The sequence below is a fragment of the Littorina saxatilis genome, linkage group LG1 (genome assembly GCF_037325665.1).
Source record: "Littorina saxatilis isolate snail1 linkage group LG1, US_GU_Lsax_2.0, whole genome shotgun sequence".
Taxonomy (NCBI): domain Eukaryota; kingdom Metazoa; phylum Mollusca; class Gastropoda; order Littorinimorpha; family Littorinidae; genus Littorina; species Littorina saxatilis.
The window spans coordinates 37,019,396-37,045,510 of NC_090245.1; the positions used below are offsets into that span (position 1 = coordinate 37,019,396).

General features: G+C 42.0%; 2 protein-coding genes across 2 annotated transcripts in view; both read right to left on the reverse strand.

The window, feature by feature from the left end:
• LOC138968572 (uncharacterized) overlaps positions 1 to 13,691 on the reverse strand; it is an 84,732-nt gene extending 71,041 nt beyond the window's left edge. The window contains exon 1 of the mRNA XM_070341165.1: positions 13,124 to 13,691. The gene's annotated coding sequence lies outside the window, so the exon portion shown is untranslated. The remainder of the gene's footprint in view (positions 1 to 13,123) is intronic.
• An 8,288-nt stretch (positions 13,692 to 21,979) lies between these two features.
• On the reverse strand, positions 21,980 to 25,033 carry LOC138968588 (uncharacterized). Its single transcript, XM_070341182.1, has one exon. The coding sequence runs from the start codon at positions 24,240 to 24,242 to the stop codon at positions 23,442 to 23,444; it is 801 nt and encodes a 266-aa protein (XP_070197283.1). The 5' UTR covers positions 24,243 to 25,033; the 3' UTR covers positions 21,980 to 23,441.
• Between the last annotated feature and the right edge of the window lie 1,082 nt (positions 25,034 to 26,115).

Sequence of the window (26,115 nt, forward strand, 5' to 3'; positions counted from 1 at the left end):
ATGACGTTAGGCTTTTTGAGCTAGCATCGTGGCTTACGCGCTTAGGACGAGGATGTTAATGACAAAACCAGGAAATCCCAACAAAGTGTCTGTGCATCAGTCATTCCTGTCCCTTTTCTAAGTTACACACACACACACACACACACACACACACACACACACACACACACACACACACACACACGCACGCACACACACTGAAAAAAACATATTCAAGCATCAACATTTCAACGAGACAAACCCAATGCTGGTGTGTCGAAGGAGACAGCCACAGCGGGCTTGTTCGAATCAAAGTATCACACCATATCTTCAGCGTATTACCAATACCTGTCCCAATATAGACCAGTTGGTCTAAGAGGACGTTAAACCCTAATAGTCAGACAGTCTCTCTCTCTCTCTCTCTCTCTCTCTCTCTCTCTCTCTCTCTCTCTCTCTCTCTCTCTCTCTCTCTCTCTCTCTATTCCTGTCACCGCCCTCAATCTGTGCCTTGTACAATGATCTGGTAATTTTATTTAAGTTTATTTTATTTAATTGATTTTATTTAAGTTTTTACCTTGTGTTTTGTGTTGAAAAATAAATACATACTCCAGAATTGACAAAAAGTGTCTTGTACATTTTACGTGTTCTTTGTAAAATATTGCCCCAGCCCCTCCACCTGTGAAGAAAGGACACCTGTCTAATAGGGACACCATTACCATACCCCAAGGGTGTCCTTTAGAGACAGGTTTTACTGTACTGCCGAACAACACTTTTCTTCCAAGTTCCATTGTAACGAAACACTTGCCTGGAATTGTAATGTCTTTTATACACTTAAATACCTGCCCACAGATAAAATGGAGCCACAACCCCAAACCAAATATAATATCCCATCTAAAAAAAAAAGTCACATCCCCAAACGCAAGATAATTAACCCTAACTGCCGGATGCAAATTGAAACACATTTTTTTCATTAGTTTTAATTATATTTTGCCTGAGGAAAACAAAACAGCCTGAAATGGACTGGGTGGTCGAGTGGTAACGCACTTGCGCTCGGAAGCGAGAGGTTGCGAGTTCGAACCTGGGTCAGGGCGTTAGCAATTTTCTCCCCCCTTTCCTAACCTAGGTGGTGGGTTCAAGTGCTAGTCTTTCGGATGAGACGAAAAACCGAGGTCCCTTCGTGTACACTACATTGGGGTGTGCACGTTAAAGATCCCATGATTGACAAAAGGGTCTTTCATGGCAAAATTGTATAGGCATAGATAAAAAATGTCCACCAAATACCCGTTTGACTTGGAATAATAGGCCGCGAAAAGTAAATATTCGCCGTAATGGCTTGAGGTTTACTGGCCGATGTGAATATTGTGTGTAAAAATTGTCTGTTTGTCTGTAAACAAATTCAATTTCAAACGGCAGAAATTAATATGTAAAGCGCGGAGAGCAACGGTTAATTGTGGTTCGCGCTATATAAGCTCTCATGATAATAATAATAATAATAATAATAATAATAATAATAATAATAATAATAACAAGTCGCGTAAGGCGAAAATACAACATTTAGTCAAGTAGCTGTCGAACTTACAGAATGAAACTGAACGCAATGCAATTTTTCAGCAAGACCGTATACTCGTAGCATCGTCAGTCCACCGCTCATGCTCGTGGCAAAGGCAGTGAATTTGACAAGAAGAGCGGTTTAGTAGTTGCGCTGAGAAAGATAGCACGCTTTTCTATACCTCTCTTCGTTTTAACTTTCTGAGTGTGTTTTAATCGAAACATATCATATCTATATGTTTTTGGAATCAGGAACCGACAAGGAATAAGATGAAAGTGTTTTTAAATTGATTTCGACAATTTAATTTTGATAATAATTTTTATATTTTTAATTTTCAGAGCTTGTTTTTAATCCAAATATAACATATTTATATGTTTTTGGAATCAGAAAATGATGGAGAATAAGATAAACGTAAATTTGGATCGTTTTATAATTTTTTATTTTTTTTTACAATTTTCAGATTTTTAATGACCAAAGTCATTAATTAATTTTTAAGCCACCACGCTGAAATGCAATACCGAAGTCCGGGCTTCGTCGAAGACTACTTGACCAAAATTTCAACCAATTTGGTTGAAAAATGAGAGCGTGACAGTGCCGCCTCAACTTTCACGAAAAGCCGGATATGACGTCATCAAAGACATTTATCGAAAAAACGAAAAAAAAAATCGGGGATATCAATCCAAGAAACTCTCATGTAAAATGTCATAAAGATCGGTCCAGTAGTTTGGTCTGAATCGCACTACACGCACGCACGCACACACACACACACACACACACACACAAACATACACCACGACCCTCTTTTCGATTCCCCCTCTATGTTAAAACATTTAGTCAAAACTTGACTAAATGTAAAAATTAGATAGCATGACTAACCTACCTCCCTAAGAATATTTGCAATTGCCAATGAGCTTTGATCATATAAACTAAGAATGTCACAGACCTATGGGTAACCAAGCACCACTAACACCTACACAAAACCACCACCCCCCCAAAAAAAAATTCAACAACATTCGATTTTCGGCTGAATCATTCAGGTACGAATACTTTTTCCTTTCAAACATTGTTTTTATCATGTTTCGTAAGAAATCACTCGATTTATAGCAGTTTCATTCTCAAAAGTGATGTACGTTACTATTTGGATGACGACCATGCACACTTTACCCGTGGGGCTGGGCTCGTCCATCTCGCACGTAGGTGTGAAAGTCCTGTTGTCATTGATAGATCATATGCAAATGACCAAGGGAGACTAGTTAGGTCACGCTTGTCACAACATCTCTGCAAAACGAGAACGTTTTATTTTGGTTATAAGTAATTTTTCTTTACACAAAATCAACAAATCGTGTCGATTTTCACGAATCACAGACAAAGCATGCATTGCAAGCAATTTTTTAAATATTATTTTAGACTTAGTAGACTGTGTGACCTCGAAATCGATCTTTGGCGGCCATCTTACATTTACCGCGGACTGTACGACCGTTTGACTGACCGATACCGAATTTACACAAGGATAATAACGTACATCTCGCATCACTTTTCCAAGCAAAATGAACGAAGTTGGCAGCTCCGTCGAGCTCATTTTTGGTCTCATTAAACACTGCATTCATTTCCTGTCTGGTTTGTATGAAGGATTTACCGGTCGCGCACGTGTTCGGAGTACAGTTCTTACAAAACTGAAAGCACCCAAAATCGCGTAACGCTTTTTTCTCCAGAATGACTAGGTAAGGTTGGAATCACAAGTCCGTTATTCATTGCTTACGGCATAAATGTGCCACCATGTTATACCAAAACGTTCGTCCATTCATCCTCTTTCATCCAACACAAAAATGTTCTTTGCAAAAAAAGTTTATTAGAAGCAGGAGCCTGCCAAATAATTCAAGCAGGCTCTTTCCTTCTTTCGACGCCATGACAGATTCTTGGCCATATACGCGTGGATTTACACGTGTGTGGGTGTAGTCTATATAAGCTTATATGTGTGAGTGTATGTGTGTGTGTGTGTGTGTGTGTGTGTGTGTGTGTGTGTGTGTGTGTGTGTGTGTGTGTGTGTGTGCGTGTGTGTGTGTGTGTGTTTGTTTGTCTGCAGCCATTGTTGTTTTTGTATAGATATGTATTTAGACATGTTCCCCAACTAGTCACGCGAGGGTAACGCCGACTAGTGGTTTATTGGTTTTAAATATTTGTGGTCTGCAGATTGATTGGTTTTATGAGTGTGTGTTAACTGTTGGATCACTATTTTCCTTTGTGTGTACATACTATACCTTGCTTTTACCCTTAGTCTTAGATATTTTTGTTTACCTATGGCTTTCGTGTCGGTGTGTTTGTTTGTTCGTACTCATAAACTAGTTTGCTATGTTTTCGTTGTTATTAATGTTTTGTTCATTCGTCCTTTTACCCCTTTTATGAATGATGCAGAAATTGCTGTTTTACCTTGTCTATAAGGCTTTTATTAGCTAATGACAATAAAGTGTCAAAGCGTCAAGCGTCTCTCTCTCTCTCTCTCTCTCTCTCTCTCTCTCTCTCTCTCTCTCTCTCTCTCTCTCTTTCTGTCTCTCTCTCTCTCACGCGCGCGCGCTTTCTCTCTCTCGCTTTCTCTCTCACACACCATAGACCATTTATCCTGGACCGCCAACTAGCTCTCTCTCCGCTCTTTCTCTCTATTACGAGGTAGCGGCCTCTCGCATTTAGGAACCTACGCTTACATGGCCTTTCAGAAATCAGGGGGATGTCATATCCGGTGTCGATTGTAAACATGGACGAAGTTGCCGAGGTAAGTTCTGAAAATGCTAAAATAAACTAAGCTAAAGTGCATATGGAACATGTTTTTCGATGAGTTTTGTTAAGTTTAGTTTGGAGTTTTGAAAAATCCAGTTCATTGTCACCTCCCATTGTCACAAATAACTGGAGCGTGCTTTCTTTTCACTGTCTTCGAATCGCTGGCCTTTCAAACCGGACGCTAAGCGCCCCTGAAAGTCGAGCGTCGTAACCTCGAAGGATCACGTGACGAGTTGGCGGTCCAGGCTATTTGGTCCATGCACACACCAACTCTCTCAGAATCAAAATACCCAATCTCTTCCATCGACATGTGCAAACAACACGAAAATCGTCACTGAAGTGTGTTCAACCCGACGGTATCATAGTTGTCTTGGACCACACTAAACTCACTACAGAAAATAGGACACAGATAAATGTATATATAAATGTATAATGTACGTAACTTGTACCATTCATAGTGCTTGGTTTTATTTGGTTTTTTACCTTTGGGGTGTACTTCTTGAGAGTATAGGGAGCTTTTTCTGACTCAAACATCCAGTTAAAAGGCTCAGTCCTCCCCGTCTAAACTATTCGAATCATCACTTGAGATCTGTCTGGGCTTGTACGTGGGATGCACTTGGACACATACCAAAAATCAACTGCCAAGCTCCTTGATGTGGCCGGATGAGAATGTTATTGTTTGCATAAATAACTGTTCTTAAGTTCTGACACTTGTGTTAATCAACTAAATCAATTTGTTTGGTAAATCCCCCCTCTTTACCGGAAGTAGCCACGCAGTGGATTTTTGGTACGTGACCAAGTGAAGGGATGGTAATCTACGTCTAATCTCAGCGTGAAACCTGGCCAGATCTGAGATAATGAGCCTAATCCTTTTCACGAGAAGGAGTGTGCCTTTAAATTTTTTAATGAAAATAGAATGAGGATTACAGTGTTTTAGTTTGACGGTCATTAAGACCATAATTTCGCAAACATCCAGTGATGATTTTAAATACTGGGTAGCAGTTTTTTTCAACAGAGTAAAAACCGTGACATCGAATGCCAAGGATAACTACCACACTCTTCCTATGGTAAAAGGTCTAACAGTAACCCCCCCCCCCCCCCCCCCCCCCCCACCGCAGTTATGGCAATATTCCTAGTTTGCTGAACAAGTCAACTGTAATTTTACTATACATTTCACAACATTGTGTGCAGAGTGTGTCGCAATGTCCTCCTTGTGTTGGATTGTTACGGGTGTCCAATCTCTCTCTCTCTCTCTCTCTCTCTCTCTCTCTCTTCTCTCTCTCTTCTCTCTCTCTTTCTCTCTCTTCTCTCTCTCTCTCTCTCTCTCTCTCTCTCTCTCTCTCTCTCTCTCTCTCTCTCTCTCTCTCTCTCTCTCTCTCTCTCTCTCTCTCTTTACATTTAACTAAATGTTTTAACATAGAGGGGGAATCGAGACGAGGGTCGTGGTGTGTGTGTGTATGTGTGTGTGTGTGTGTGTGTGTGTGTGTGTGTGTGTGTGTGTGTGTGTGTCTGTCTGTGCGTAGAGCGATTTAGACTACACCACTGGACCGATCTTTATGAAATTTGACATGAGAGTTCCTGTGAATGATATCCCCGGAGTTTTTTTTTATTTTTTCGATAAATGTCTTTGATGACGTCATATCCGGCTTTTTGTAAAAGTTGAGGCGGCACTGTCACACCCTCATTTTTCAATCAAATTGATTGAAATTTTGGCAAAGCAATCTTCGACGAAAGCCGGACTTTGGTATTGCATTTCAGCTTGCCGGGTGGCTTAAAAAATAATTAATGAATTTGGTCATTAAAAATCGGAAACTTGTCATTAATTTTTTATTTTTTTTTACGATCCAAAAACAATTTCATCTTATTCTTCGTCATTTTCTGATTCCAAAAACATATACATCTATATATATATACGACTTCTGTCTGTCTGTCTGTCTGTGTGTGTCTGTGTGTGTGTGTGTGTGTGTGTGTGTGTGTGTGTGTGTGTGTGTGTGTGTGTGTGTGTGTGTGTGTGTGTGTGTGTGTGTGCGCGCGATGCACGGCCAAAGTTCTCGATGGATCTGCTTCAAATTTGGTGGGCATATTCAGGTACACCCGGGACAGGACACAACCTGGTCGATATTTCAACACGTGCTCTCAGCGCGCAGCGCTGAACCGATTTTGGTTCCACCTCAGCTACCCGGGCCCCCATACCGACACACCAAAGCCGCTAGACCACATCACAACGCCAAAGTTCTCGGTGGATCTTTTTCAAATTTGGACACCGTATTCAGCTACACCCCGGACACAATATCATCGATGAGATATTTCAACACGTGCTCTCAGCGCGCAGCGCTGAACCGATTTTGGTTTTTCTGTTCATTTCACCATTCCCAGTAACTCTTCCTTATCTTCTCCAGTGTTTTGCGTTTATCTCCCTTCCTTCGTGTGGCTTCAATCCATATTCCCGTTTGTACGTTACTATTTTTAGAATGTCACTGCGCTGTCCAGAACGCTTCCCTTGCACCCGTAAGTTGTTCTTACTGTCAAAGTGAAAAGGTCGAATCAATTTATAGCCACGCGAAAAATACACTGTCACCTATCTGTATATATTTATAGATATAGATATACATATATATATATACGGCTTCTCTGTGTGCGTGTGTGTTTGTGTGTGTGTGTAAGCAACACCTGTGGATTATAGAGTTCTGTTTGTGATGGGGTCTAGCGGCTTTTGTCTGTCTGTATGTTCTGGCATTTGAGAGGCCACAACAGATAATATAGGGCTAAAAAATAAGCTCTAAAATTCTCAATCCCGTTTGACAGGACTTCGCCTTCAAAGGTGATTGTGGTGAACCGCCACGCTGTCTGTCTCTGTCTCGCGATTCACCCCGTTTATCTCCCTTCCTTCGTGTGGCTTCAATCCATATTCCCGTTTCTACGTTACTATTTTTAGAATGTCACTGCGCTGTCCAGAACGCTTCCCTTGCACCCGTAAGTTGTTCTTACTGTCAAAGTGAAAAGGTCGAATCAATTTATAGCCACGCGAAAAATACACTGTCACCTATCTCTATATATTTATAGATATACATATATATATACGGCTTCTCTGTGTGTGTGTGTGTGTTTGTGTGTGTGTGTGTGTAAGCAACACCTGTGGATTATAGAGTTCTGTTTGTGATGGGGTCTAGCGGCTGTATGTTCTGGCATTTGAGAAGCCTCAACAGATAATATAGGGCTAAGAAATAAGCTCTAAAATTCTCAATCCCGTTTGACAGGACTTCGCCTTCAAAGGTGATTGTGGTGAACCGCCACGCTGTCTGTCTCTGTCTCGCGATTCACCCCGGCGAAGCCGGGTATTCCTCTAGTATGTTATATTTGGATTACAAACAAGCTCTGAAAATTTAAAATATGAAAATTATGATTAAAATTAATTGTCCGAAATCGATTTAGAAACAATTTCATCTTATTCCTTGTCGGTTCCTGATTCCAAAAACATATAGATATGATATATGTTTGGATTAAAAACAAACTCACTACGATAAAAAGAATAGAGATACAGAAAAGCGTGTTATCCTTCTCAGCGCGACCATTACCGCACTATTCTGGCTTGTCGATTTCACTGCCTTTGCCACGAGCGGTGGACTGACGAAACTACGAGTATGCGGTCTTGGTGAAAAAATGCAGAGCGTTCAATTTCATTCTGTGAGTTCGACAGCTTGACTAAATGTTGTTATTTCGCCTTACGCGACTTGTTTAATACCTCTGTATGTCTGTCTCGGTCACACACACACACACACACACACTGGAACAGGCACCTGAAGGATACAGAGAGACGGTGTGCACTATTAAAGCAGTACGGTTGTTCACAAATAAATCAATAACTGTGGAGTGTCCATGGACGCTTTTATAATTAGCGAGCATACCCCTTTCAAAGCTTATCACTTTCACATAAGCACGCACGTGCAAATGACATGCATCCATTAGTGAATTGGTTGACAAGCTGCACGACCTTTCATGTTGGCCCAATTAGCGTGCGGTGCTCCGCAAAGTAGCGTAGCTTTGACATGAAACTGTTTTATTATGTAGCCTTCATGGCAATTTAGCCTCTGCCCCCCACCCCGGCTCCTCTCCTTACCCCCGTGAGGTACGCAACCACACTAAAAACATCACAATAGACTCTATCGGTATTCCAAGCTCTCGTAATCTCTCGCAAACTTCAGAGCATAGCAAAGCATGCGGTACAGCGATCTCGTGCGAGCTGGTTCGAAGTTCTCGCGATGTTCAAAGCATTTATAACAAAGAGCGTGTCTCGCGAGAGCTGCTCAGATACCGAAAAGGTCTATACATTCTTCTGTGACGCAAAATCTACATTACCTGGCTATTTCGAGGGAAAGCCGTCTCCATTAAAAGGTTCACTCCTTCTCGTGAAAACTGTTCGACTCACCATCTCAATTCTGGTCTGGCTTTTACATGGGATAAGACCATCCCTCCACTTGGTCACATACAAACAATCAACATCCTGACAACTTAAATTGCTGTGGTGAGTTGGAACTTGTTGATGAATTAATTTCTTAAAATGACACCAGGTGACATTTACGACATAAATTCATAAAAAAAATACCCACTGTGTACAGAGAGCACCCATAATTTTGGTATGTCTTCTTCTTCTTCTTCTTTTCGATCGACGATCACACTTGGAGTCCAGATCTTGAGATATAATTAGTGGTCCTCTGCAGCGCAGCCACTGGCCCGTAACAGCTTGTTGTGCAGGGACTCCGGCAATGGCCAGATTTCCTCTCTCAGCACCTGGTCGTTCCTGCAGTCTCGTAGGATGTGGGCCGTGTCCTGCTCTGCTTCTCCACAAGAACACATGGGGGAGGGCACAACATGCAGCTTCTTGTGGAGATGCTGGTTAAGTCTGTTGTGTCCCGTTCTCAGGCGGAAGATGACCACCTGCTGTGGTCTGGATAGCAGGTGGTAGCTGTCCTGTGGCTGGGGCGTCCTGTGCAGAGACTTAATGATGGTCTTCATCTCTGTCAGGCTCATTTTGGTATGTGACCAAGTAGAAGGATAATTATGGTCTGAACCCATGTAAAAACCAGGCCAGAGATGAGATGGTGAGCCGAACTGTTTACACGGGAAGGGATGTGCCTTTGAGGACTACATTGTAATTTAAATTAGTAACAAAGGAACGAACAACTATATCATTTGAAGAATGTCAATGAAAAAAAATAATTTTTTTTTTCAGAGCATAGCAACAAAAAAAAAAAAAATTTATTTTATACTTGCCGGTAAAAAAAAATAGCAAAAAAAAAATAGGGAAGGAAGGTAGGCAATCACTTTTTTTTTCTAATGTGTACAAATTAAACCTACTTGACAGGGAAATAAGTGTGCGACTCGAGCGCTTTCGCTGCGTTTTCGGCACTCGTTTTCTTGTGTTTTTGTGTGTGTTTTTTTTACAAATGTAATAAAAAGTTATAGGGTCGGCACCTAAAAATAGGGTAGGTCGGGTAACCGTAACCACACCTATTTTTTGTTTAGGCCTAAGTAATAGACCGGAGAGAAAAAAAACATTCCATCGTTACACAAAATTGAAATAGACAGGGCTAGGGAAATGAGGTACTGATAGTGATAAGTTGAGAAACGAGTAAACGCACAATTACAAGTGGAGAATATGAGTACAATGTTGTGACAAAATTAGCAGAAATGCATAAGGATTTACGATTAAAGGCACAGTAAGCCTCCCGTAAACCATCACAGAGTTCCCCGAGGGTCTACATACAGTACAAGTTACATTGTGAAAAAGGGAAACTGGATCACACGGGTTCACGATGGCTCAGGGGTAAGATAAGCCACGCAAAAATAAATTCTTTGAAAATTGTTCGCTCTTTACGGAGGGCACCTAGGATGTTCTCAATCGGTGAGTGTTTAAATGAAAGGGTGTTTGTACTGTGTGTAAAAGCCTGACCGTATGGAGGTCTCCCTATTGACGTCATCACTTCGTGCGCACCGGGGCTTGGAGGGCAAGAAGCCACCGCGCCGCTTAGCGAAAACATGGAAGCGTGGTGCCGATCGCGAAGTTTCGCTGCGGCGATTCCGTATTTGCGTCGACGATTTGGCTAAATTTCATTCAAGATGGTGAATACTTGTTGCATAATCGGTTGCACAAGCCGAAGCAACAGGAAAATGCTCTTGCATTTTTCAGAATTCCGAAAGTCGACGCTGGAGGAAGACACCGAGATTTACTGGAGAAAAGAAGGAGAGCGTGGCTGAAAAAAATCAACAGGAAAAACATAAACATAACTTCTGTGGATGCCAAACTAGAAAAACAGTATTAATTTTACTTATGTATCTATATGATTTGTGCTGGCAGGAATGTGTGTAGTTACTTTTTTGTTTTTGCTTTCTGACTGAAGTGTGTATTATTGAAAACATTTTCAAGGGCTCAACACTGTTCCTTATTTGATCTTGAGATATGATGCTTAGTATGTGGGTGCATGTACAGTTCTTTTCTTTTTACACTTTGACAGTATTGATGTGTGAACAGTTATTGTTCATTGATTCCAAACCTCAACAGCAGTATTAATTTTGCTAATGATTGAAACACCGATTCTCTCGCTTTTTGACTGAAATGTGCAGTTTGAAACAAGATTCAACACTGCTTATGTTAATGCCATAGCTTTTTGACTCAAGTGTGTGCCTTAATCAATGCTGGTTAGCATGTCTGTATAGTTTATTGACAAGTGTGTGATTTAAAACAGAAACAAAACTGTTTATGTGGATGCCAAACCTGAAACACAGTATTGATTTGACTTGTGTACAGTATCTGTATGACTTGTGCTGGCTGGCATGAGTGTAGTTCCTTTTTTTGCTTCCTGGCTCAAGTGTGTATAATTCAAAACATTTTCAAGACTCAGCACTATTCCTTATTTGATTTTGAGATCTGATGCCAAGTGTGTGTGTGTACAGTTCTTTTCTTTTTTTTCTCACTTTTTTGTCAGTTTTTATATGTAAACAGTTACCGTTCATTGATTGGAAACACTAATTCACTCATTGTCAGACATGTGATTTTTGACTGAAGTGTGCAATTTGAAACAGATTCAACACTGCATATGTTGATGCCATAGCTTTTTGACTGAAGTGTGCAATTTGAAACAGATTCAACACTGCTTATGTTGATGCCATAGCTTTTTGACTCCAAGTGTGTGCCTTAATCAGTGCTGGTTTAATAGCATGTCTGTACAGTTTATCCTTTTTTTTTTATTGAAGCATGTGATTTTAGTAAGAACTAATAAATACATTGTTGTTGCAGTAACGTTTTTGTTCTGAAGACTTTTTTTTTAAAGCTTGCGTGTGTCTTATCTGAGACATTTCTTAATTGTGAAGAATCTGGTGAGTGATTGTCAGAATGAGTGTGTATCTGTGTAATGGCTCCTTTGTTTAGTCAACAAAGTTAATATGTTGAGCCCAGCTGTCCTAAACGGAAAAATATGTGTCTGGTTTGTCTCAAAACAGTAACGTTTCACAAAATTGAACAAAACTGTTGAAAACACACCTACTGGAGCTAACAAAGGCAGAGATTAGGTACAAATCAAAAGTAATGTGTTAAATATCACACTCACACCAGCTTCACATTCACAGAGTGACAGATTGGTAAAAATTAAAATACATATAATGTGTTCAACGCTTTATTTAACTGAACTGTCATTGTCAACATATATATAAAAATTAAAAACAAAAAACTCGTAACACTGAATTCAGGGAAATTTTTAGTTACTGTCTTCAGCAGCACTAAAGTAAAACGAAATAGAAAAAATAAAAAAGAAGAACAAAAAAAACACACACACATTACACATTTACAGGTTCACAATAAATGTTCTAAGGTAATATCAAAGTAAGCACTAAAGCAGACACCAGACTTGATCCCAAAAAGGAAAAAAGAATCGCTTCTCCAAACATAAACATACAAAGTTAGAAATACCATTTCTCGAATAACAATGAAATGAAAACTCACACACACTGAAGCAGAAATAATAGGTAATCTAAAACTAAAGAGCTTCACACATAAACATACAAAGTTAGAAATAGAACTATAAGTTCTTAAATAATAACAAAATGAAAACTCATGCACACACACTGAAGCAGAAATTATATGTAATCTGAAACTAAAGAGCTTCGGTCAATTTCTCCAAGTATCGCACTTTAGCAACGTCACTCAATGATGTAATGTACTTCTCTTTTGGCTAGTCGACCGTTTTTGTTCCTGATTTTGACATTATTCAATTAAAACACTCCCGAATCATCGAGCGGCGCACTGACGCTACTAGCCGTTCCGCTTCTTGCCCTCCAACCCATTTCTGCGTATCACGTGACACCGCTCCGAAGTACGCAAAAGGGAGACCTCCATCTGTGATGGTTTACAGGAGGCTTACTGTGCCTTTAATTGTAAGTCAACGTCAGTGAGTAAACAAATCTCACTAAGATATAATAGACACAGACACCAACACACACACGATACACACACACACAAACGAACACAACCACACGCACACACACACACACACACACACACACATATATATATACACTGAGACAGGCAGCACACACACACAAGCATCATCGTCCAAAGCATCAGACATATCCAGCGCCCACGATAGATCATACAAGAGAGCAAGCGAGACTGGAAGAGAGAGACTGGGAGAGAGAGACAGACATAGACAGTCAGACAAACAGTCCAAGATAAAGAAAGACAGGGGCAAAGAGAGAGAGAGAGAGAGGAGAGAGAGAGAGAGAGAGAGAGAGAGAGAGAGAGAGAGAGAGAGAGAGAGAACATAAGCTTACCATAGCATCAAAAAGCAGGAACCGTAGCAGAAGACCAACGCTTTCTTCAAGGAATAGTTTCCATCCTAATGATCCAGAAATCACTCACAAGAACCGGTTTCACACACCACACCAGAGTGATAACACAGGGCGCACGTTTCGCCAAGAGGCCATATCACTCGCAAACACACACAAGCACACGCCTCAGAGAGAACAAGGTCTGTTTTTTTAACTAGTCAAACACAACTTCGCATTAGAATTTAGCATCCTGCATCCTGCATTCCTTTCTCGCGTGAACGGAACACGAACGAGTTCTCTCTAAGCTTACCCGAACTATCCCGGTGCTTCAAATTGACACAAACCGCCGTCAAGAGGGGGGATGTTGTCATAATTATATGCTGAACCTCACAAGCTGTGCGCAGCATAGGCTGACAGACCAAATGTTTGGGTTTGCCACCACTATAAACCTGTTCACAGACAAAAGATTCGAAGCAGCACGTGCGAGGTATTATTGTTATTCCAGTCCCCGAGATGTGTAGTTCACTCTCCCTGCTGTGCGCGCACTACCAATGCCAGTGCCGCCGCGGCATCCATTGTTAACACAGCCGAAATGAGTAGCCTGCTGCGGTGTGTATAGTGCGCCAACTGCCATGCGTTGCTCAGAATCACAATAGCCCGCTCAGAGAAAAGTCGCTCTGGATTGGTCTATGCAACGGGCTCACAACGAAGCAAATCGCTTCACGATGGCGACGAAGAAAGCACGATTGCTGCGATATAAGAAAAAAGTTGTACTTCTTAAACTAGTAGACGATTCGGTCAGTGAAATCGTCAGAGAGAATGTAGTTATGATGGGAAATTTAGCTGGGGTAGTCCCTGAACCTTGAAAAGCGGTGGATCCCTCGGGTCACGTCGAAAACCACGCCAAGAAGATCGAAACACGCTACACGGCATCGCAGTGTAAACCACCGCCGCCATCTTGGATAACGCGGCGGGCTAGCATATATACCAAAGCCGCTCGCCGAGTGCTTCGCGAGCGCTTTCCTGCACTGCCTCAAGAAATGGCCTTTTGTCATTCGCACTGCGAGCGACCCGTGGCGAACCGCTCTGGGCAACTCGTCTCTGCAGGTCTCAGCATCGCCTGTGTACGCCTTCCCGTGAAGTGGCTTTCCCGCTCTCATCCGGCCCTTCCTTCCCTTCCCCAAAAATCAGTGTTGATCTCCAGTTTCTCGTGCGATAGTACCACGTGTTTCACTGAGAGTGTAACAAAGAAAACAGTCTCTAATGTCTTGTAAACCATGATTTTATCCCGCTTTTTTTTCTCCAGGGGTGTCTATTTCTTCACTGAGACAGTCTGCTGACATTATTTCGTTTTGCCGGTGTGACGTTTTCATCTTTCGCCGTGGTGATTTCGATTCTCGGCCTCGTTGATCTAGTTTAAACTCTACACTGAACAAAAAAACACCCTTCGATAGTACTGATGAGCGACCTTGTGTACCTTACATTCATGGGGCCAAATTTGTCCAACCATTTTTTTTTATTTAACTTAGAAATTTGATTCATCTTAAAATGTTTCCCTTCTTACTCAAGGGACGTAACCACTCGGTACACGTTTTCGAATAAATCGATTTTGGGGGTGAAATCTATTACATTTAACCACCAATTTTCTTCACATGCAAGAAACTGACATGCTTTTCGTCCATAAATAATTTTACTTCTTAATTTTACCAGGAAACAACATTTCAGTCTTGAGTATAAAATTTATTCGAGTTGGAAATATGTACACAGGCGAAAGATGAAATCGTGACACCGGTGCTGCCTTTCCTGCCTTCCCTTTTAATGTCTTCCTTTCCACTGCTTCACTTACCCCGAAGATCGATGCTTCCCCCATCAGCTAGAATTCTTCACTAAAAGTTTGAAGGCAATGCGTTGAGTTTCTGAAATGTGCCGTTTTTTGTCTCATTACCTGCTAAAACTGCTTCAAAATCTGCCTTTATAGAATGGCTTCAGAGAGGAATAACACCTACACCGTTCAGCATGCCACGATGTCATTGTTAGAGAAGATATGTGGAACAAAACTGACTGATCAAAAATGTAATTGTTCTTTCTAATGATATGCAAAACGCGTTCCGTTAGAGCTCTTCTAAAAAAAAAAAAAAAAATCGAATTTTAACGCGGGAACATATGACCTTGATTTTGTGAATTTGATTTGGGTAGGCGGGGGGGGGGGGGGGGGGGGGGGGGGGGGGGGTGGGGGGGGGGGGGGGGGGGGGGGGGGGGTCTGTCACGTGTTGTTGGTTGCTAATGTACAAACACTGTCTTATGCAAAATCAATCCGTTTGTTGAATATGGTAAGGGAATCAGTGTCTTTTCCAGCCGAACTGGTTTTACGTGACAATAAACGCGGTACCCGGCATCCCATTGATCTGCACTCTAACACATCAGTCTGCCCGGTAGTGGCCGGGTTTTTTATGCCGCGTAGTATATATATATGACATCTGTGGAATAGTTTCGCTCCTGCATTATTGATCGTTGTACTTTACTTTTCGTGATAATGATAAAACTTCATGAAGGATTTTGTTTTGTTTTTATACCGGCTTCAGTCAAGTAATGTCTTCTAATGACTGAATGTTTTAACGAGGGCGGAGCCGGGTGAGGTTTGTCTCCCGGGTATAATAAGAATAAGAATACTTTATTATCTCATAGAGAAATTCATATGTGTGTGTGTGTGTGTGTGTGTGTGTGTGTGTGTGTGTCAGTGTGTCACAGTGTGTGTGTGTGTGTGTGTGTGTGTTTAGAGCGTAACTGAGAGCCACAACACAACAAGAGGAGCGACAACGTACGCCAGCAGCTATCGCTTATTTGCATGCGAGATGCGCACGACTGACTATCTCTCTCATTCTGTTTCTCTCAGTCTCTTTTTTCTCTCAACCAACTTTGGCCGTCGCTGCCAGTCTGCCGAAATGAGGTTGCCGGGGAAACCAGCAGACTGTCTTCCAGCCGAAGTGTTGCCGGTCTACGCCATTTATTGATCGCTATAGGCCTACCTGACTCGTAAGGAGAGTGGAATCGACTCGGGCGACTCTATTAAAGAGGGAACTGATGGGGAAAGGGAGGGGGCCGGGGCTGGGGAAGGCGATGACAGAACTAAACAAGTGTTGACCTTAACGGGGTCAAGAAGCCGCCCTTGGTAGGGGAAGGGCTCCTAATATGGACCGGCTCCTAATATGGACCACCTCCTGTTCCATAATACATGCATTACAGCTTGTTCTAGCCTCTGAAAAAGTGAGGATGTCAACAAAGCCGCGGTGTTAGCTCCCTTGCATCAACGTTACATGTGTTGCCAAATCTATAAATAGGACCATCTAGATCAAAATAAAAATTCAAATATCTCAACATTTAAGGGCTCCTAGACCACAATATTTTGCAGGGAACTTAATTTAGCATGTCTCCAGCTGTTGGTAAAGCAATTAGCGTGTATATTCATCGAGTTAATATGCCTTTAAACGAACAAAAAAGATCAAGTACTTTCATGACCTAGCGTCATCAAAGCAAAATTCAAAGAATATTATATGGAAAGCAATAAATGAACTTACAAATAAAACGATTGCCAGTCATTCAAGTTGTGTTAAGGACATATCCCCTGATGATTTAAACACGCATTTTTCTAAAATAGCTGAAAAAGTTATTACAAATGACAAATCCAATTTGAACAATTTGAAAGTGTTAGAAGAATATTGTGAGTCGAAACAAGTTTCAAGTCAAGCGAATATTCCTCTACTTACACTACCTGAAGTTTTTTACGCACTTACACACCTTAAGCAAACAGGCTCCCGGGGAATCGACGGCCTCGATGGTAGGATTCTTAAATTGTCAGCCCCTGTAATTTCTGAAACACTCACTTACCTTTATAATCTTTGTTTAGACAAAAATTATTTCCCAGTCGCCCTGAAACAGGCTCAAGTCATTCCTCTGTTTAAATCAGGTGAAAAAAAAGACCCATCAAACTATAGGCCAATTTCAATATTGTCTGTTTTATCAAAACCACTTGAAAAACACATTAACAAACATATTCTAACGCATTTTAACCAAAACAATTTACTTCACCCTAAACAATCGGGTTTTAGAGCTAACCATTCCTGCCATACTGCCTTAGTTTCTCTTGTTGATCAATGGCTGGAGAAAATAAACGACAATGAATTCTGTGGTGCCATTTTTGTTGATTCTGCTAAAGCCTTTGACGTTATTGATCACACGTTATTACTGAGAAAATTCGCATTGTATGGCGTCGGAATCGAAACTGTCAAACTTATTAGTTCATTTCTCACCGGCAGACAACAAACTGTACTAACAAACGCCTCGGCGTCGAGCATGCAAGAAGTAAAATACGGTGTACCACAAGGATCGGTTTTAGGACCCCTCCTCTTCTCTATATACATTAATGACCTCCCCCTACATATTCAAAATGTATGTGAACTTTTTGCAGATGACACCACAATTCACTCCAGCAACACAAATTTAACTCGCTTATCAGAATCAATTCAAAGGAGTTTAAACCAGTTGACAGAGTGGACTGAACTAAACCATATGTCTCTTAACCCAAAGAAAACCAAATATATGGTCATAACAACAACACAAAAACGCCAGAATATTTGTTCAGCTGGTCCTGCTATAATGATAGATGGTGAAATAGTGGAAAAAGTCGACAATCACAAACTGCTGGGTGTTAATATTGATAACAACTTGTCTTGGTCAACCCACATAGAGCAACTTAGTAAAGTGGTGTCAAAGAAAGTGTATCTCTTATCTAGAATTAAACACTTCCTGAACTGCCACACCAGAAAGTTATTCTTCATTGCTCATATTCAATCTGTTATTGATTACACATCCACTCTGTGGGACTCAGCAAGTGAAAAGTCCTTAAAACCACGTAGCAGATTACATAAAAGAGCGCTAAAAGTAGTATTACTAAAGCACACTACCCTCACAGAGTTAAACTACATACATTTAGGGATCTTACCTCTAAAGTCAAGACTGCTTTTTAACAAAGGAATCTTTATGCATGAAATTATATCCGAAACTCTACCCCAAACCATTTGTTCAAAGTTCTCTTTGAAGAATTCACACCACCTTTTGAAATTTAACACTCCTCTTCCTAGGATAGACTTATTTAAGTCTAGTCTAGTTTATTCAGGTGGCCGTCTCTGGAACGCTCTTCCGAATGCCTTACGGGAAGCTACCAGCACAGATTCTTTCAAAAACAAATATATATCCCATTTAATGAAAATAGTATATTCTTGATTGTTGATATTCTTGATATCCTTTGGGACACAGTCACTCACTTTTGATTTATTGTTATGTTCACGAAATTATGATGTTCTGCATAATATCCATTGTCTTGCAGAGTTGATGTACTATTGCATAGTATTCTGACTCTAATTGACTTGCAAATTTTTGCTTTGCACCTTGTCATTAACATTTATAAACTACAATGTTTCATATAATGCGCTTATGTACATAAACTTATACTGTTTCACTAATTATGTATGTATGTAGTAGTAGTTATTATAGTATATTTAGTCCCTCTTTAGGGCGAGGGCCAGATGCAAAAAAGTATACCAATGCTTATTCTGTTACCCTCGTAAAATAAACAATTGTCATTGTCATTGTCATTGTCATTGTCTCTCTCTCTCTCTCTCTCTCTCTCTCTCTCTCTCTCTCTCTCTCTCTCTCTCTCTCTCTCTCTCTCTCTCTCTCTCTCTCTCTCTCTCTCTCTCTCTCTCTCTCTCTCTCTCTCTCTCTCAACAAGACTACCACACTCTTCATACGGTAAAAGTTTAAACAGTAACCCCCCACCGCAGTAATGACCATACTCCTAGTTTGCTGAACAAGTCAACTGTAATTTTACTATACATTTCACAAGATTGCCGCGAGATACGTCCTTCTTGTTGGAATGTTACGGGTGTCAAATCTCTCTCTCTCTCTCTCTCTCTCTCTCTCTCTCTCTCTCTCTCTCTCTCTCTCTCTCTCTCTCTCTCTCTCTCTCTCTCTCTCTCTCTCTCTCTCTCTCTCTCTCTCTCTCTCTCTCTCTCTCTCTCTGTGCGTGCGTGTATGCGTTCTTGTGTGTATTCTTCTGTGTATTCGTGCGTGCGTGTTTGTGTGTTCAACACTCACAGACTTGGCAAAACGATGCTTGAACCTTTCAATTCCAGGATCTCATTATCTTCGGTGAAACGTCAACCGGCAAAATGGGCTGGTTTTAAGAAACAAACCGTCACGCTCATAATAAGGTAATTGCCTCTGTCACTTTTTAGTGTTTGGTGAAAAACAACTGAAAACAAACGCTTTTGGTTTCTGAACAATCTGCCTATCTCATTTTAGATTTAAGTTGCAAACTGCCTATCTCATTTTAGATTTAAGTTGCAAACTCGAGCGGTTGACAGCGGGATAAGCGAGAGTTAAAGAGCTTGGACCAACGTAGCAAAGATAAAAGATAACACCGAAAACAAAACGGAAGGATGGGCAGGGGGGGAGGGGGGATGCGTGAAACATGTGGAATTGCAGTGAACATTCCCAATTTTACATTGATTTAATTACTGAGCACAGTTTTGAGCATTTTTGGAGTTTATTGTGCAGGGCAGGGCACCCTCCATAGCGTTGATACCTATCTTTGGTAACAAGATTGCACGAACTGCGAAATGGTTGTTTCTTTCGCTGAAGTAACTCAACTTTACTGTTTTCGTTTTAGGTGGCAGTATTTAAAGGGATAATACCTAGAATAAAAGGCCCTCAGATCGCTTCTAAAATGATTCCATAAGATGATTTTTCGCTACAAATAATGCTACCGCACAGGAGGACTGCCTCCACTTTCCAAAAGGAAATGTTTTAAAAGCTTAATTAAGTATCGTACAATATGCAAAGAAAGAGCACTCTTTGTGATAGTTAGTTTTGTTTATTTGTTCTGAGTTACTTTCCTTGTTGGTGTCCGTGATGGACGTTTCTAAGGAACCGCGTCATAGATGGCGCTCCCGTCTTTCCGCCTGGCGGCGCTTAAAATTCTTGATCATGAACCACATTCGCTCAAAGGCACAGTACGCCTCCCCTAAACCATCACAGATACTGTCAGGCTTTTATACACAGTACAAACACCCTTCCATTTGAACGCTCACCAAACGGGAACATCCTAGGTGCCCTACGTAAAGAGCGAGCAATTTTTAAAGAATTAATTTTGCGGATTGTCTCCAAGACAACCGGACCGTGGTGCGTTTTGGCGCTAGACCCAACTTTTAAAATCTAAATAATAAATTGACAGCTTGTTACACAAACATTCTTAAATCATAAAAGAATTCTTTTTTCATCAAGACAAGATCAGTACAATTCGAAGTTTTGAAAGTTTGAAAAAAGAAAAGCCCGGAAGCAGGGTCACGCAAGGTCGTGGTTCTCGTAGCAGACGACGGTTTATGCCTATCGCCAGTTCCTCTGAACAGTCAAAAGCCATCGCTAGAGTTCTTGTGAACCTCAGCCGTTTGTTTCGTGCATAGTCAGAGGTACATAATAACGTGCTATTGCAGATAAGCTCACATCGAGTCGCATTCAAATTACTAACTGACGACTACATTGTGAAAAAGGGAAACTGGATCACACGGGTTCACGATGGCTCAGGGGTAAGATAAACCACGCAAAAATAAATTCTTTGAAAATTGCTCGCTCTTTACGGAGGGCACCTAGGATGTTCTCAAGCGGTGAGTGTTTAAATGAAAGGGTGTTTGTACTGTGTGTAAAAGCCTGACAGTATCTGTGATGGTTTACGGGAGGCTTACTGTGCCTTTAATTTGATTTAATAAGTTACCACTAACAGCATACTTGTGGTGCGTTTTTGAGCAAATCGTGCCGTGTGCTTCTAGATTAAGGTACATTGGATGAAATGCGCCAGAACCCCCCCCCCCCCCCCCCCCCTCCCACCTATCAAATCGATAGTATCCCTTTAACTTGTCAATTGCTTTAGTTAAGGAGTCTATTCCTCAACTAATCGTTTTGCACCTGGTCGCTCCAGGGCGATGAACTGTTCATGTACGCAGAAAAAGAAGTTGGAGTTAATGACAGTACGTTCTGCATGGGTAATCGTAATGAGAAGGATGCACGCTATTCTGAATCTTTAATGAGATTCCCTTTACGTGTTTTTACATTTAGTCAAGTATTGATTGTTTCATTCAGTTCCCATTTCCCCCAGGAATGGCCTGGTTGAGTGAAGGTGACTAGGGCTGAGAATAGATTAGGAAAGTCTGTGTCTGTGTGTGGGGGGGGGGGGGGAGGGGGTGGAGAGGGGCGAGAGAGTTTTGTTCTCAACAGAAAATGACATTACATTTGTTCTTTCTTTCTTTGCTTTTTACATTTAGTCAAGTTTTGTTTCATTGTTTCTTTCTTTCTTTCTTTCTTTTTACATTTAGTCAAGTTTTGACTAAATGTTTTAACATAGAGGGGGAATCGAGACGAGGGTCGTGGTGTATGTGTGTCTGTGTGTGTGTGTGTGTCTGTGTGTGTCTGTCTGTGCGTGTGTGTGTGTAGAGCGATTCAGAGTAAACTACTGGACCGATCTTTATGAAATTTTACATGAGAGTTCCTGGGTATGATATCCCCAGATGTTTTTTTCATTTTTTGGATAAACGTCTTTGATGACGTCATATCCGGCTTTTTGTAAAAGTTGAGGCGGCACTGTCACACCCTCATTTTTTAATCAAATTGATTGAAATTTTGACAAAGCAATCTTCGACGAAGGCCGGACTTTGGTACGTATTGCATTTCAGCTTGGTGGCTTAAAAATTAATTATGACCAGACTTCAGCTTCAGACAGACAGAGAAATGTTCTTGCATCCACTCCATGCATGCAGCAACAACCCAATAAAATTGACTTAAGAGTGATGACAGCTTCGACGGGATTTTAATCCAGTAGCTATAGAGCAAGGTTGGCAAAATAAGGGCACAAAGGCGGCAGTAGGCATGGCTAAGCTGAAGAAGCCTAATCCGTAATAGGACCGGAGGTTGTTTCGTATTCTACGAACTGATATATTCTTTTACCCCCTACGCAGCCTCTTTTTCGCGAAGACTTCCGGCTCTTTGGCAGCGGGCCCCGCGTGCATACGGCCGCTGAAGAAAATGTACCCTTTCAGATTCTAGTCGTATGCCAGCATGCGATCTGATCCTAGTTACCATTCGTAGATGGAGAAAAGGTCAACAACTAGGGGACCCAGTATCCGTTCATACCTCCGCTTACATCGGCGTTCGGGCATTCTGGAATCCTGGGTATTTGGTGCGCTTTGCGCAACCACACCTTTGTATTTAGGTGTCTACATTGAATTTCTTGGCTAAAGCCTATGTTACATTTTATGTAAGCCACAGTTACTTGTATTAGCCATGTCTACTTATGCCATCAAACTGGCTATTCCATATTTTCTCAAAAGTTTGGTAAGAGCCAGTTTCCGCCACCCCTGTGCCCTGCCCCAACCCTCGTACGCTGTCAAAAACTTGATCTGAAAACAACAAATTTGTTTGAAGAAATCTTAGATTATTTAGAGATGAACTTTACAGTCGGTGAATTTTACAAGTGTATCGACAGCTTACTGAAGGTTAAGGAACAATGGGAATCTGAAATTAGCATATGATTGAAGTCAGCCCCCCCTCAAAGTCTGTTGCGAAGATGTCCAGGCCTTCTCGAGTAAGATGGACACCGTCCGGCGCCAAAAAGTTCCCTTTTTCGAGTATGGGGTGGGCAATAATAGTGCCGCTTGCACCATGGAACACGCTCCTAGCGCGACGTTGGTATCTCTTGCGAGTAGCCTCAGCAGCTCCAGTCTTTGAAACAATTCGCCAGTTTGTTCTGGGTAGCATGTCAGAAAATATCAGCCTGCTGGCAGGGTACCTTGAGTGAAGGACAGCGACTAGTTCGCGCACCGCGTGGTGCCACTGCCAGCTGTCCAGGGAGCCAATGTCATTTGCACCGACATGGAGAACAATATAAGCAGGGTGGGTTGCTGTTATGCTGCTCTGTAGCAGCGCAAGCACGTCCTTGATGCGCAGGCCTGGTTTGCCGACAAGGGTGTACGGGAGGGGAACGCATAGGTGCCTCCTGGTTGCATGCAGGTGTGACTGCAGCCGTGTAACAAGGCTGGAACCAGCAATGAGGATGCCTGAAACTAAACAGTTCATTTTAGAGACCATTCCCTGTGCAAGAATTTCGATAATTTCAAAACCAATTCTTCAAATTCCACTGCTTCTCCAGTATACTGATCAAACATCGTTGGTTGTGAAAATTAATTAGGTTTTTTGCTGCCCTCAAACTTTGGTCTTAAGCTTTGTCTGGTCGTACATACTTACGAACGGCCAAAGACAACCACCTCCCTTTTTGCATGATTGTTTGCATTGGGACTGCATTTATGGCCGCTGTTGTGGCTGCCCCAATCCTGAAAGAGTGGGAGGAAAACCCCGCAGCACCCCAACCAAGTGTATGAGTTGCTTTCTTCAATACAGCCTGAAACTTATATCTGGTCAGACATGAGCCATCAAAATGAATGAACAGGGAGTCGAGCATGTTGGGGCGCGCTACAAGGAAATGTTGCATCGCCAGCACAGGGCACACATCCGGGGAATCACCCACACGGGTCATATTCGCATAGCATCCCTGGCCTGATTGGTCCGTTTTACTGGCATGCAGCCATAACTGGAGAGAAATGTTATTTAAGTTGATTTGGTTGAGCTGAAGGGGTAATCGGCCCCCATGGAGACTGCCCTCCTGTCCGACAATTTCACTTATGCGCAGGAAACCAAAGAAAGCCACAGTAAAAGCTGCTTTGTACATTACTGCTTCATAGCTACTAGAGTAGATCACAGGCAAAATGGCAACTATCTGTTTGAGACGGTTGAATGTAATGGGAAAGCGGGAGTCTTTTTTCGACGTTAGCCTGGCAAGGCCCTTTAGCAGTTTTTTCACGAGAAAAGCCTCCGTTGGATCAGACCAACCGTTCAGTTTATGTTTACTGCTTATACCTGATAGGTAAGTGCGGACAGTCGAGTAAACTCGGCCTAGCAAAGATAAGTGAGCAACAAAGTGCGCAATGTCCTTTTCCGAGGCTGGCCATGACAGTGGCATGCTATGTGACGACCTGAAAGTATCAAACAGCTCGATTCTTTTTTTGTAAGCAGCCTGTGTGGTTGGTGCAAACGCTGCTGACAATAATCTGTCTATTTCAGACCCAGTAGCTGCAAGATGTGTAGTGGTATCGCTGTTGGCAGTGGGTCGGCGTCTGGTGCCAAGTCCCGAAATCTGGCAAGCTGGAAACGCGACAAAGAATCAGCTATGTCGTTACTGGCACCAGGTATATGTTTGGCTCTGAACAAAATGTTATTGGACAGACAAGTCGATACCAACAAACGAACTAAACACATCACTGCTTTTGAGCGGGATGACTGCTTGTTGATGATTCTGACGACAGCTTCGTTGTCCCAGTGAAAGACAACTCTTTTATTACTGAAATTGGAGCCCCATAAAAACAAGGCTACCACAATGGGAGTAAGCTCTTTGAATGTTATATCATCTTTGAATCCATCCAGCTCCGGCCAACTGCCGTACGTCCAATGCCCCTGAAAAAAGGCCCCAAAGCCGAGACTGCCAGAAGCGTCTGTAAACAGGTTGAGTGTGAAATTAATTGTCCTGCCACTGGTCTTCGAACATAATTGAAGATCCATTAAAATTGTTTAAGAAATAGATCCACACTTTCAAGTCCTCACACATATCTGACGTTATTCTTAACTTGTGCCAAGGTTCTCGTAGTCCAATGGTTGCATCTATCAGCCTTCTGCAGAAAGCCCTACCAGGTACTACTGCACGACAAGCAAATGAGAGTTTTTCAATAAGCGACTGCATGTCTCTTAGAGTAACTTTTTTTTCAGACATGGGATTCAGAAAAAGTGATAATTAAGGAAAAAAAAGGTGGGGGTCTGGGGGCCGCAGAAGGCCCCCAGTAGGGTCCAGGGGCAACGCCCCTGGTCGGGGTCTGGGGGCGAAGCCCCCAGAAGCTGAAGGTTTTTAGTGTTTTAGACACACAAAAATGGCCCTGAAATGCATATTTCAGCTTAATCATAGCCCCCCCCCCTTTCTCTTCCTTCCCATGTTTCTTAAATTAATTTTACGCTAAGACTCAAAATAAGGAGGAGAGAGAGAGAGAGAGAGAGAGAGAGAGAGAGAGAGAGAGAGAGAGAGAGAGAGAGAGAGAGAGAGAGAGAGAGAGAGAGAGAGAGAGAGAGAGAGAGAGAGAGAGGCGGGGTGGGGGGGGTGGTGGCGTGTGACGGTGTGGTTTCAATGTTCTTACCTTGTCGGTGCCAAACGACCACAGTGACTGATTACACGACTGGGTTTTCAGGATAGTCAGGTGCTTGTTGCTTTTCAAGTGGCTTTTGAGGGCAGTCTTTCCATTGGAACCGTAGTTGATAACATTAACATCGTTGCACAAAGTGCACTGAGCTTTTCCCGGCAAGTTGATTTTAGCAAACGGCATCGCCAACTTTCAGTTTCACGTCTTGTGTCTTCTGGCCTTTCTCGTATTTCCAGCTCAATGATACAACTTCATCGAGCCAGTCGAATCTCCAGAGATTTTTCTTGTACTTCTGCTGGTCAATTTCCCGGGATAGAACGGTTTCGTCTCGCTTTAGCTTCCTCATCATTTTGGCAGGTGGCTCGAAACGATGTAAAAATGGCGCCGAATCATTCTCATACGGTATGCTTATACTGAATCCCCGATAGCTACGTTGAAACGGTGACTGTAGGACTAGGAGACAAAGAGCGCGTTCCCATACGGATCGACCAGCAACAGTCTGACCGTTTTAGGAACCAACCGTTCAAGAATAGTATGGAATGGAGCGTCGCGATCAGCGGACCGGCCGAAAAACTTGGGTCTATACCTACATATACCCCAACATTTTCTCAGCGGATTTGCACGAATCTCAAGAATGATCCCTGGAGCCTA

Bases quoted from the DNA above. Each gene is read 5' to 3' on its own strand.
- LOC138968588 (XM_070341182.1), bottom strand. From the start codon at position 24,242: ATGCCACTGTCATGGCCAGCCTCGGAAAAGGACATTGCGCACTTTGTT.